Below are 14,925 nucleotides of genomic sequence, written 5' to 3'. Positions count from 1 at the left end.
TGGAGTATTCCAAATGACTTGCTCTTAAAAACATGTTGCATCTTCCACAGGTCAAAATCAAGCACTTGCAGAAGGAAGACCTCATAGAGCTTCATTTGCTTTAATCAAAACACAAAAAAGTATTCTCATGTAAAATCTAAAGCAAATGAAGTGTTTTTAATGAAGTATTAAACACAAAAAAGCAAGATTTTTTTGTTTTGTATTTTCTTTTGATTATTTTAGTGTAAAATTATTTTAAAACTGCTACGGTAACAATTATTTGCCCTTTTAAGAAATATATATATATTTGTTGTCTACAGAACAAACCTCTGTTGTCCAATGGCTTGCCTAATAAACCAAATTTGTCTAATTAGCCTAGTTAAGCTTTTAAATGTCACTTTAAGCTGAATGCTAGTATTGCGAATATAACTAGTAAAATATTAAGTGCTGTCATCATGGCAAAGATAACAGAAATTAGTTATTAGAAATGAGTTATTAAAACTATTTTGTTCAGAAATGTGTTGAAATAATCGTCCTAATAAACAGCACTATTTGAAATCTGAAAATGCCTAAACATTGATCAGTAAAGGTGGATGTTTTGTTTTGTGCTCTCCCTCAATAAGTCTATTTATTCAAGTATTGCGAAAATGACCTTTACATAAAGGCTTTAACTTACCTCAATTTAATCTTCGATTGCTTATACCGTGCCACTGCAGCACATCAATCATCGCAATGTGTGTTTGAATTACGCCGTTGAGCTAATTTCAGAATCCTGAATCCAGTTTAGTCCAAAGAGCGTCTAAAGCTCCATCTGTTGACTTTGTGCTTGTGAGATAATAAGCCGTAAAGCAGAGTATGACGGAGGCTGTGAGAAAACATGCACAGCTCCACTCAATCAACAAACACCAATAAGCCTTCATGGAGACCAATGTAGATTCTGACCTCACACATTAGACACTGTTTGGGGTTGTGGAGAAAGTTCTAGGCATCATCGATCACCTCAGTCAGAGTTAAAATGATTATCATAATGATTTTAATCAAATTTAGTCATAAAGTATGCGGTTTGGACTCAATGATAAAGCCGTCGTGAGCTTATGACAGATTTAGGCTGCTGTTAATAAGTTTACAGTATGTATTTTGGGGATTTTTAGCTCATTATTTTTATGATAGAATAGAATTCTTAAACCTTTATAATCATGACATGACATATAACATGAATGTGAATGAGCTTTTATGCATGCTTATGACAGCTGTCATTAAGTGTCATTTGCTCAGTTTTTTATTTGTCATTTTAAATGCAAAGATTAATTGTTTGTTGTGACAACTTGACATAAACAAATACATCTAAACTTGTCTTCATCTTAGTCATGACAACTTGACATTACCAAGACAACAAAATTTGTCATAAATCTGTCATAAACATGACTGTCAGGAAGCCATTATAAGTATGTCATGAATTTTATATCAGCGTCAATAATATTTTTCTTGACCTCAGCTATAATGTTACAAGCTGAATTCATCATTAAAATGTCATTAAATATTAATGACGCTATTAAAAATAGTAATGACACTTTTAATGAGACATTTTAATGATAAATGCAGTTTGTTCCACTGAAAACATGATTAGAGAAATATTCATGACACAGTCATAATGCCTCAGGACAGTCATGTTTATGACGGATTTATGACAAGTTTTGTTGTCTTGGTAACGTCAAGTTGTCACGCCAAAGACAAAAGCAGGTTGTGATGTATTTGTTTATGTCAAGTTGTCATAACAAACAATGTCATCTTTGCATTTAAAATGACACTTAATAACAGTTGTCATAAGCAGGCATAACATCTTATTCACGCGGTATGACGCTGTTCTTTTTCGCGCTTACCAGGTGACTGCTTGCCTCCATATGGACGGCTTTCTCACTGTTACCAGTTTGTCCAGTAGTTTGCCATGTACGTCGGCAGACTTCAGATGCAGAGAGGAGTTGACCACGATGACAGGGTTTGAGTCCGGTGAAGAACTGAAAGCAGGTAAAACAAAAACAGAAGCCAAAAAATAAAAATAAACAGGTAAAAAAAGTTTGAGACTGTGGTAAAATCTGAAAATGTAGTAAAAATCAGGCAGCCGCGAGGGCTTTTCTTTATCTGGATTGCTTTTCAAAACTATCAGTTGGGTTTAGGGAAGAGGGTGGGCGGGTCAGACGATCGGTCAGTCAGTTGATTGGTCAGTCACTCAATCGACAGTGACCTCTGGTGGATTTACGCGAGAACAGCAGGGCGAAAGGCACTCGCGAGAGAAATTTGAGATCTGATAAAGCATACACAGTGGCCTCTGATGGCTTCGCAAAAAAAAAAAAAAACATACCTCCTGGGACATTTTCGGCGCTCTCCAGAAATGCATATAGGGGTACGTTTTCAGAATGAGCCTGAGTTTAAATTCGACAAATTAAAATGCACAAATTAAAAACAGTTACACAATTATTCATGATAATAAAAGAGCAACATATCCCTTTACATGATCTTCCATTGTGCAAAAACTATTTACAGAAGTAAGGGGGAGCGGACATGATGTTTATAAATAGATATGAAACATAAAGTTTCATAACAGAAACACATTAGGATGAATATCTTACTTATACTCAATCCATTTCAACAAAACCTGTGTATATTTTTGTTTATTCGTGTAATTTTCTGTGTAATAAACAGATTTTGAACAATGTTAAACTTGTCATTAAAAAAAACATTTATGTTGAAAAGATTGTGTATGCAACTACAGTTTTCTTGTTTTGACACATTAAAATATGTGGCTAATAAATAACTACATTTGATTTTTGTGGCAAACAAAACAAATTCCATTGGCCCAACTGGGCCATTATCAAAAAAAATCCTTAGTATTTAGCCACATAGAAGTCTTAAATTTCATTTATAATGGTCTTAAAAGGGTATTAAAAAGTCTTAAATTTGGTTTGAAAACCTGCAGAAACCCTGTTTTATAATGTTGATGTAAAACTGATTCTGATGTGTTTTTAGAATGTTGATGTGTTTTTAGAATGTTGTTAGAATGTTGATGTGTTTTTAGAATGTTGTTAGAATGTTGATGTGTTTTTAGAATGTTGTTAGAATGTTGATGTGTTTTTAGAACGGTGTTAGAATGTTGATGTGTTTTTAGAATGTTGATGTGTTTTTAGAATGTTGATGTGTTTTTAGAATGTTGTTACAATGTTGATGTGTTGTTAGAATGTTGTTAGAATGTTGATGTGTTGTTAGAATGTTGATGTGTTGTTAGAATGTTGATGTGTTTTTAGAATGTTGATGTGTTTTTAGAATGTTGTTAGAATGTTGATGTGTTTTTAGAATGTTGTTAGAATGTTGATGTGTTTTTAGAATGTTGTTAGAATGTTGATGTGTTTTTAGAATGTTGTTAGAATGTTGATGTGTTTTTAGAACGGTGTTAGAATGTTGATGTGTTTTTAGAATGTTGATGTGTTTTTAGAATGTTGTTAGAATGTTGATGTGTTTTTAGAATGTTGTTAGAATGTTGATGTGTTTTTAGAACGGTGTTAGAATGTTGATGTGTTTTTAGAATGTTGATGTGTTTTTAGAATGTTGTTAGAATGTTGATGTGTTTTTAGAATGTTGTTAGAATGTTGATGTGTTTTTAGAACGGTGTTAGAATGTTGATGTGTTTTTAGAACGGTGATGTGTTTTTAGAATGTTGATGTGTTTTTAGAATGTTGTTAGAATGTTGATGTGTTTTTAGAATGTTGATGTGTTTTTAGAATGTTGATGTGTTTTTAGAATGTTGATGTGTTTTTAGAATGTTGTTAGAATGTTGATGTGTTTTTAGAATGTTGATGTGTTTTTAGAATGTTGTTAGAATGTTGATGTGTTTTTAGAATGTTGTTAGAATGTTGATGTGTTTTTAGAATGTTTTTAGATTGTTGCCATTTTTAGAATGTTGTTAGAATGTTGCCATTTTTAGAATGTTGTTAGAATGTTGATGTGTTTTTAGAATGTTGTTAGAATGTTGATGTGTTTTTAGAACGGTGTTAGAATGTTGATGTGTTTTTAGAACGGTGTTAGAATGTTGATGTGTTTTTAGAATGTTGTTAGAATGTTGATGTGTTTTTAGAATGTTGTTAGAATGTTGATGTGTTTTTAGAACGGTGTTAGAATGTTGATGTGTTTTTAGAATGTTGATGTGTTTTTAGAATGTTGTTAGAATGTTGATGTGTTTTTAGAATGTTGTTAGAATGTTGATGTGTTTTTAGAACGGTGTTAGAATGTTGATGTGTTTTTAGAATGTTGATGTGTTTTTAGAATGTTGTTAGAATGTTGATGTGTTTTTAGAATGTTGTTAGAATGTTGATGTGTTTTTAGAATGTTGTTAGAATGTTGATGTGTTTTTAGAACGGTGTTAGAATGTTGATGTGTTTTTAGAACGGTGTTAGAATGTTGATGTGTTTTTAGAATGTTGATGTGTTTTTAGAATGTTGTTAGAATGTTGATGTGTTTTTAGAATGTTGATGTGTTTTTAGAATGTTGATGTGTTTTTAGAATGTTGTTAGAATGTTGATGTGTTTTTAGAATGTTGATGTGTTTTTAGAATGTTGTTAGAATGTTGATGTGTTTTTAGAACGGTGTTAGAATGTTGATGTGTTTTTAGAACGGTGTTAGAATGTTGATGTGTTTTTAGAATGTTGTTAGAATGTTGATGTGTTTTTAGAATGTTGTTAGAATGTTGATGTGTTTTTAGAATGTTTTTAGATTGTTGCCATTTTTAGAATGTTGTTAGAATGTTGATGTGTTTTTAGAATGTTGTTAGAATGTTGATGTGTTTTTAGAATGTTGTTAGAATGTTGATGTGTTTTTAGAACGGTGTTAGAATGTTGATGTGTTTTTAGAATGTTGATGTGTTTTTAGAACGGTGTTAGAATGTTGATGTGTTTTTAGAATGTTGATGTGTTTTTAGAACGGTGTTAGAATGTTGATGTGTTCTTAGAATGTTGTTAGAATGTTGATGTGTTTTTAGAATGTTGTTAGAATGTTGATGTGTTTTTAGAACGTTGTTAGAATGTTGATGTGTTTTTAGAATGTTGTTAGAATGTTGATGTGTTTTTAGAATGTTGTTAGAATGTTGATGTGTTTTTAGAATGTTTTTAGATTGTTGCCATTTTTAGAATGTTGTTAGAATGTTGATGTGTTTTTAGATTGTTGCCATTTTTAGAATGTTGTTAGAATGTTGATGTGTTTTTAGAATGTTTTTAGATTGTTGCCATTTTTAGAATGTTGATGTTTTTAAAATGTCTTTAGATCAGGATGCAGATCCTGGAAAATGGTGTGACTCACCCTATTGGTCGCCAGCAATAATTGCTATTATGCGAAAACAGTGCCTTGCGCTACACAAAAGTGCAGGACCTGAAGTTTTGTCAAGGAGTGTTCACCACGTTGAGTCACTTTGGGGGATTAATGTACTAAGGACTCAATATTTATACATCATTAGTTCAAAAAAGTCCCCACCCCATGCATTGTTACCATCATTTCTCTTATAAAGACTTTTACATTATAGGAAAAGGCACACCAATAACACAAACATTTGCTCTTATAATAATATTTTTTCCTAGTATTTTTATTCTAGCAGTTTATCAGAATTTTGGTATGCAGAGGCAAGTCAAGTAGAACTTATGATGCTAAATAAAAAATGTAATGCAAATCAATAGCTAAAGTAAAAAAAGCTCAAACATATAACATTTTTATAATATGTGATTTCATTGCTTTTATATTACAATATTTCCTTTTTTGTACAATTTTTAATTTTAAAAATACTACAGCCTCATACTTCAATAAGCAAACAACTATGAATGTAGTCATAATTACTAAGACGACAACAAATATGGTCATAATAATAAAATTAAATAGACATTGAATTTTATTAAGTTTAGTTTTCTGGACCAAGCACAATTTTAAAGAGAAAAGAAAAATGTACTATTATTAACATTAGTTAATATTGCAATAAATATTTTGTCAAAATAAAATCCCAAATTCTGGATGAAATATTGCTAATTCATCATTCAATCTAAAAAATATTAATTTATTTATTTACATGCAAATTAAACATTACACTTGCATGAAAGAGTATACTCAATTTTATAATATGTAAGAATGGAATGATTAAACACTTTCTGATCAATAGTTTAGTGTCTTAAAGATGAATTTAAAATAACAATTAGTTTTGGGAAACATTTATTTCAGTGATTTTATTACATTTCCATAATGTTATTAACATAAGTGTTTCATGCTTCAATTAAACTTTTGTCAAAATAAATAGCCAAAATATGGATGAATTATTGTTCCATCATTACTCAGATTATTTATTTATTTATTTAAAAATGTCACATTTCATGGACTAATTTTACTAAAGTTGATCATATTTAATAATTATATGATGGAAACTTGCTGATAAACAGGTTTGTGGTTTAAAAAGACCATTTCGAGGCCCAGTCTATGATCTTTAAATAGTCTATAAATAACTCATAATATGTTTAAATGAATATAACTACACTGTAAAAAAATGATATGATCAATTAGTCCTGACATTAGATGTTTTTCATTTTCTAATTTAATTTTATAAGTTACAGAAGCTGTTTTAAGTTCAATTGACTCATAAGATTAATTTGATTCAGCTTAAAAATTTAAGGCAACCAGGATTTTTTACAGTGTAGCTATCTAAACTAACTATAGTTCAATTTTACATTGAATAACACATGGGTAAGTGTCTGTAAATCATAATAAATATATATATATATATATGCTCTGCTCAGTTCAATAAACAGGACACCTTATAATATACAAAATATATAACTTGAATTACCGAAGACCTCTTTTCTTCTTGTTTTTGTCACAGATTCTACAGTACAAGTTTTTGATTTGTTTCTAGTCCAAATATCTTAAATTTCATAAATCAAGAAGCATTTTATAGACAAGTAAATCATATTGTCTTGTTTTCAGAAATAATAGACCAAACTTAAGAGAGTTTTTATTTAAAACAAGCAAAGTGATCTGCCAGCGGGGCAAACTAAATAATCTTACGTCAAAAGGAAAAGTAAGATTACTCTGCTTATCCCATTGGGAGATCAAAAATCTCTTAATTTGACATTTTATTTCCTAAAACATCACAGTATGTTTCACTTGTCTAGAAAAATCTTCTTGATTTAAGAATTTTTAGATATTTGGATGAAAATCAAGACATTTTTGGTGAATGGGAATGGATCAGCTGAATGTTACATTATTCTGTCAGTTAAGATGAATGTGGCCGCACCTTTCGCTCAGTGTTACGTGTGTCGTGAAGGAGCAGCGGTATAAAACTCTGAGTAAAGGAGACTTTCTTTCTCATTGAACAGGTGGAGAGCTTCAGGCTCCGCATCCGCCATGGGGAGCATCAACATCATGTCTATAGCAGCGCTCATATGGATCACACTGACTGCTGGACCTGCTGCTGCACAAATCGGTACCACAAGCTCTTTATAAAAACTGGGATATTCATGCACTTTATTGCTTTAACACTTTGCTTTAATACTGGTGACACTTATGAGATGTTTGCATTCAGTGCACTGTGAAAAATATCTGTTAATCAAGTGTTTTCAGTTTATTTACGGTTGTGAATTGCATTATGGGATGTTAATCTCTGCTCTGTCGACGTTTGATGTTGAAAATTCAACTCTACAGTTTAACAAAGTGACTTTTATTGAACGTTTATTGCAGTATTTATTCATCTTTATTAATGTTAGTTAATGAAAAATAAAGTCATTGTTAGTTCTTGTTAACTCGCAGTGAATTAACTCATCCACAACCTTTATTTTTGCATTAATAAATGTTGAAGTACACTGTGAAAACAGTCTGTAATAAGCTGTTTTTATTCACAGTTGTGAGTTGCATTATAGGATGTTGATCTCTGCTCTGTCGACGTTTGATGTTGACAATTCAACTCTGCAGTTTAACAAAGTGACTTTTATTAACATTTTAGATGTTTCTAATAATATAATGTATAATAAATAATATATAGAGACATCAGTCTGTATAATAACAGAAAATGTACTGGCAGATTATTATATATATGAAGTACATTAAGGTTTTTGTAGTGTAATATAAAATAGCAGACAATTTATCACTTTAAACTAGTAAAAATGTTAATAAAAGTCTCTTTTTTTAAACTCTTCAAGGTTAAAAGTTGTTTAAAGAAAGATCCAGGTCCCATAATGCAATTTAAAAGCAGAAATAAATGAAACATGAATCACAAAGCAGGAAAAACGGCACATTTACAGATATTTATTCACCGTGGGCATTAGTTAAAGTTGTATTTAACGATATGGTCACATTATAATAATGCATTAGGTAATGTTTGTTAATGTGTTTAATTAAGAACGAACAATACTAGTGCAGCATTCATTCATCATAGTTTACAATTACTAATGCCTTATTAAAATCCAAAGTTAACATTAGTTAATGCGCTGTGACAACCCTATTTAACTTATGTTAACAAAGCTGAAATACTGTAAAGAATGGATTGTTCATTGTTTGTTCATGCTAGTCAATACATTAATTACCATGAACTAATGTAACCTTATTTTAAGGTGTTACAAAAATACTGCCGTATAGAATTTAATACATCATCATTATCATTATTAAAAATCAAAGCACATTTTGTGAGCCGCACAGTGGCTCAGTGGTTAGCACTGTGGCCTCACAGCAAGAAGGTTCAAGTCCCGGCTGGGCCAGTTGGCATTTCTGTGTGGAGTTTGCATGTTTTCCCCGTGTTGGTGTGGGTTTCCTTCAGGCGCTCCTGTTTTCCCCATAGTCCAAACACATGCGCTATAGGGGAATTGAATAAACTAAAGTGGTCATAGTGTATGAGTGTGTGTGTGAATGAGAGTGTATGGGTGTTTCCTATGCGGCCGGAAGGGCATGTGCGGTGTAAAACATTTGCTGGAATAGCTGGTGGTTCATTCCGCTGTGGTGACCCCTGATAAATAAGAGACTAAGCTGAAGGAAAATAAATGAAATTACATTTTGCATCTGTAATTAACTGACTTAAGATAACATTGTTTTTTTATTAACTAGCTTAAAAATAGAGACTGTAACAAATGCATTGCTCATGGTTAGATGATGAAAGCAATTGTTCAGCCAAAAATAAAAATGACTCACCTTCAAATTGTATATACACATATATACATACATATACATATATATATATATATATATATATATATATATATATATATATATATATATATATATATACACATATATACACACACACACACACACACACACACACATATACATATACATATATATATATATATATATATATAGTGTTCAACAGAAGAAAGAAAAGTAAATAGGTTTGACAAGTAAAGGGTGAGGAAAAAAAGACATAAATAAAATTCTTGACTTGTTTGTAATTTATTATTTTGTATGTACTTAATATATATGCATAATTACATAAAACATGGAAACATTAAGTAATATTACTAAGGAAATAAATGGATAATTACACTGAATATGGACATTGTATAATAATGTGTTGTGAAACTGTAGTTTGAATAATAGTGATAATAAATAAACAATCAATTCGTTTAAAAATAATTAGTGGAATATATTTATATTTTATGATAAATAGTGGAATATATTGTAACACCTCCTCTATGTATGCAAGATGTTACACTGAGGGAGTTCACAGAATTTTTATTTCACACATACTGAAATTTCAAAACTTCACAAGCCTGTTTTTTCCTTCTTGTTTACTTTCTCTACATGTAAATATAGCTCATATAAACAAAAGCATTCAATATACAGAACTATGTAGTCATTGAAAGTACACAGTCTGTTTAAATGAAATAGATGGTGAGCTAAATGTTGTATAGATTGTTTTTCAGTGCGATTGTTTTTCACTTCCTCACTCTGGGAAAACGATAGCACAATGAGCAATTTAAGAGTCACTGACCGTCAAGTCTAAGCATATAGTTCACTCGCCGATGTTGAGCATAAAGATTGCTGAAACCCAATTAACGAAGTCCAATGAAAGTATCAATTACCACATCTGAAACCCTCCAGGACAACAGGTCCTGTATTTGAGCAGCAACAATGATGTTCTCGAAGAAATGTCAGAAGCAGAGTGGGTTGGTAGCCTTAGTTCACCATGTGGTTCCCTCTCCCAAACACAACTCACTTACTCTATGGTGACCTGGAATATATCCAGATATCACTCCCCTCTAGTGCAGCCTAGTGGCCCGTAGTAATATTGCAACCACTGTTTCTGACATCACAAATAACTAAAACAATAATTAAAGCATGTAATGTTTGTTCGTTACAATATAAATAACAAAATGTGCATTATAATTGCTTACATTATTTTTAATAAGTAAGGATTAATTGGGATGACATGGTGGCTCAGTGGTTAGCACTGTTGCCTCACAGCAAGAGGGTCACTGGTTCAAGTCCCGGCTGGGACAGTTGGCATTTCTGTGTGGAGTTTGCATGTTCTCCCCGTGTTGGTGTGGGTTTCCTCTGTGTTCTCCGGTTTCCCCCACAGTCCAAACACATGCGCTATAGGGAAATTGATGAACTAAATTGGCCGTAGTGTATGAGTGTGTGTGAATGTGAGAGTGTATGGGTGTTTCCCAGTACTGGATTGCGGCTGGAAGGGCATCCACTGCGTAAAACATATGCTGGAATAGCTGGTGGTTCATTCTACTGTGGTGACCCCTGATGAACAAAGGGACTAAGCCGAAGGAAAATACAATAAATTAATTAATTACTAAGGAAATACATGGATAATTACACTGAACATGGACACTGTAATGCAATATATTGTGAAACTTTAGTTTTAGGATTACCATAGAATAAATATATTAGTTATAAGTAAACATTCAGTGTATTAAAATAAATAATTGGTTGACTATATTTATATTTTATGATAAATAGTGGAATATATCAATAATATTATAATGTGCATCATAATTGTTTACATTATTTATGATAAGCAAGGAATAACTGATGATGGACCATTGAAGTAACTCACACCTGAGTTACACCTAAGATGTGCATTTTTTATCATAATTAATCAAACTGGACTCAATTACTGCACTCATATTTCCGCTCGTGTGTGTAACACTAGTTTCCACATGTCCTCCAAAGCCTTCTGTTGGGTTTGATGTGATTTCTGACTGTTGTAGATGTTAATTAACTCAAATCATTCGGCGTAGTGATATGGAGCTGTAATGCACTCAAAACTTGCCGGAACTACTTTATCTGTGCATTTATCTGAAAAGTATAATTAAGCATTCGACTACTACAGAGTAGTGTAAATATTTATAATATCAGGCTATGATTAACATATAAAAAATATAATTATGAATATTGGACATTAATTTCAATTCTATTCTATTCCAGAACTACAAAACATAAGTTTGATTCAAACATGCACGTTTCTATATGTTAAAACTAATAAATATTTCGTTTAATCCTCCTGCAGTTTTCACAACGATGAACTTGATTCCAACCGCCACGATTGAAATGGTTGCAGGTAAGCAAATATATTTATAATTTATAATTAATTCAGATTTAAAAGGTCTTATTTTAAAAAATGAGTGACGTGTTTCTTTCCTCCAGGACTGACTTCACAGCACAACGAGCTGATCTGCAGCACATGGGGCAACTACCATTACAAGACCTTCGATGGCGATTACTTCCAGCTTCCGTCGACCTGCAACTACATCCTGACGTCACACTGTTCCAGCACTTACGAAGACTTCAATGTCCAGCTGAGACACGAGCTGCTGAACAACGAGCCCACCATCAGCAAGATCACCATGAAGCTGCAGGGCACCATAATCGAGCTGACCCGAGACTCGCTCAGTGTCAGTGGACAGACGTGAGTCAATCTGCTTACAGGAGCGCATTGGCTCTCAGTGTTGATGAAACGCACTGTTATGTGTTGCATGCAATCTTGCAGTACTTTCTAAAGCAGTGTTTCCCAACCCTGTTCCTGAAGGCACACCAACAGTACACATTTTCAACCTCTCCCTAATCAAACACACCTGAATCAACTTATCATAACATCAGAAGAGACTCCAACACCTGAAGTTAATGGGTCAGAAAAGGGAGACATCCAAAATATGTACTGTTGGTGTGCCTCCAGGAACAGGGTTGGGAAACACTGTTCTAAAGGAATGATTGAAGGATTTTTTACTAGTTTTTTAAACTTCTTAAAGTGTAATTTAAGCAAGAAGGTCGCTGGTTCGAGCCTCGGCTGGGTCAGTTGGCGTTTCTGTGTGAAGTTTCCTCAGGGTGCTCCGGTTTCCCCCACAGTCCAAAGACATGCGGTACAGGTGAATTGGGAAGGCTAAATTGTCCATAGTGTATGTGTGTGAATGAGGGTGTATGGATGTTTCCCAGAGATGGGTTGCGGCTGGAAGGGCATCCGCTGTGTAAAACTTGCTGGATAAGTTGGCGGTTCATTCCACTGTGGTGACCCCGGATTAATAAAGGGACTAAGCCGAAAAGGAAATGAATGAATGAATGAAGTGCAGTTTAAAGACTTATTTAGGTCAACTAGGCAAGTTAGGGCAGTGGTTCCCAAAGTGGGGTTCGGGACACCTCAGGGGGATAAAGAAGGGCATTACTTGGTGCTTTCCAAAAATCTAATTCATTTAATTAAACTATTAAAATTTGCATATTTTATCTATAACCCACAAAAGATAAAAATAGTAATGGTTACATTAAAAAACCAATACTGCTTTAATAGTTAAACATGTAATCAGATCATGTTACTCACATAATGTGAAATTGTTGAATTTAAGTGTTGAGTTAAGTGTAAAGGTAATCTAAGTCTAATGTTCCCGCTCTGTCTGTAGGGTAACACTGCCATACAGCAGCCCTGAAGTCTTCATCGAGAGGGTGACGTCTTATATCTCAGTCAAGGCGGCTTTGGGACTAGTAGCCATGTGGAATGAAGATGACTCCTTCATGGTATGAATAACACATATATTATCAATACTGCCTCCAGCACTTTTAAAATAACAAAAGGTTAGGCTTAATAATGTATATGGGTAGCATTTGACAGTAAGGCTCAATTAGTTAATGGTAGTTCATATACTAACATTTATTGCAGTATTTATTCATCTTTATTAATGTCAGTTAATGAAAAATAAAGTCATTGTTAGTTCTCGCAGTGAATTAACTCATACACATCCTTTATTTTTGGATTAATAAATGTTGAACTACACTGTGAAAAATTCTGTTAATGAGCGGTGTTTATTTACAGTTGTGAGTTGCATTATGGGATGTTGATCTCTGCTCTGTCGACTTCTGATGATGACAATTCAACTCAACTTTTGTTGACATTTTAGTCATTTCAAATATTATAATGTGTAAGAATTAATATATAGAGAAATAAGTCATAACATAAGCAGCTAATTAGCAGTTTATTAAGCTGATAGTGTTAGTTAATGGTGTGTTAATAGTCTTATTGTAAAGTGTTATCAATATGTGATATATTTTTATTGATTTTCAGATTAGGTTAGATGAAAAATACCAGAACCAAACATGTGGACTGTGTGGCGACTTCAATAGCATCCCAGTTTACAATGAATTCGTCAGCGGAGGTACTTTTTTTCATTCACCATTGCCGACTATTGAGAAGTATATTGTTATAAGTATTATAAGTATATAAGTATTGTTTGATAAATAAATCATGTTTTACATGACAGTAATCAATCATTTCACCTCTTGGGTTTTAGGGAGTTCACTGTCTGTCTCTGATTATGGCAATCTCTGGAAGTTAGACGGCCCAACAGAAACCTGCACTGAAGACAAGATGTTTCTGAACGAAAATTGTGGAGACGAGGTAAGATTTAGTAATCACTATAGTAATTATATAGAAATACTGTTGTAATTTAAAGTGAATACTATAGTGTTTTTGAACCATACTACAGTAAAATGTATTATACTACAGTATATATTATAGTGTTTACAACACTTTGTTAAGCATGCTGTAGTATTAACTATAGTGAACTGATAAACTGTACTAAATACTGTAGTATACATTAGCTTTTACTACATTAAACTGTGGTGTATTGTAGTATACTATACCCCAGTGTTTCCCAACCCTGTTCCTGGAGGCACACCAACAGTACATATTTTGGATGTCTCCCTTTTCTGACCCATTAACTTCAGGTGTTGGAGTCTCTTCTGATGTTCTGATGAGTTGATTCAGGTGTGTTTGATTAGGGAGAGGTTGAAAATGTGTACTGTTGGTGTGCCTTCAGGAACAGGGTTGGGAAACACTGCTATACCCTATAGTTGTTGAAAGCTACAGTATTGGGTTTATACTAACTATATATTTAACACAACAGATTAATTCAAGTACTGTAATGTTAATTACAACACTGTAATATCTGCTATACATTACTGGAGTATTTTTAATGTGTGTTGCAGTTCAGCCTATGTATATTCAGTGTTTTGACTGAAAAGGGAAATTTGGACTCATTTCAATTCAATTGGTTTGATTTTGAGCATATAGGCACAAAATTATGTTTATCAGAGTCTGAATATTGAAATAATAATTATATAATTATATTATATATTTATTTGTATTAACTAGATAAAATCAATAACAATAACAAATAATCAATATATAACATAATATTGTAAAATTCTGTTAAATATATGATATTTTTATATATATATTATTTAAAGGAATAAACATTCAAACTAATGGGAAAAAATAGGTAAGATGCATATATTTGTCATCTGATGTTTAGTAAATGCATTTAATTAAAGGGTCTTGAGATATTAGGAACTGTATTACCATGTTAATTATATATTATAGCAATGTTATTGTACATTATCTTAGCAACATCTTCAGAGTTCATGCCACAGATATAACGCTGT

General features: G+C 32.4%; 1 protein-coding gene across 1 annotated transcript in view; it reads left to right on the top strand.

The window, feature by feature from the left end:
• Nucleotides 1-11,517: 11,517 nt before the first annotated feature.
• The window catches only part of LOC130231473 (mucin-2), a 46,398-nt gene continuing 42,990 nt past the window's right edge, over nucleotides 11,518-14,925 (top strand). Inside the window, exons 1-5 of the mRNA XM_056460806.1 lie at nucleotides 11,518-11,557; nucleotides 11,644-11,905; nucleotides 12,888-13,002; nucleotides 13,547-13,637; nucleotides 13,773-13,879. Coding sequence (XP_056316781.1) covers nucleotides 11,518-11,557; nucleotides 11,644-11,905; nucleotides 12,888-13,002; nucleotides 13,547-13,637; nucleotides 13,773-13,879 — 615 coding nt within the window. The remainder of the gene's footprint in view (nucleotides 11,558-11,643; nucleotides 11,906-12,887; nucleotides 13,003-13,546; nucleotides 13,638-13,772; nucleotides 13,880-14,925) is intronic.

Source organism: Danio aesculapii, chromosome 7, assembly GCF_903798145.1.
Source record: "Danio aesculapii chromosome 7, fDanAes4.1, whole genome shotgun sequence".
Taxonomy (NCBI): Eukaryota; Metazoa; Chordata; class Actinopteri; order Cypriniformes; family Danionidae; genus Danio; species Danio aesculapii.
Note: the sequence above shows the minus strand (reverse complement) of the source record. Positions and strands in the feature narration are given on the sequence as shown.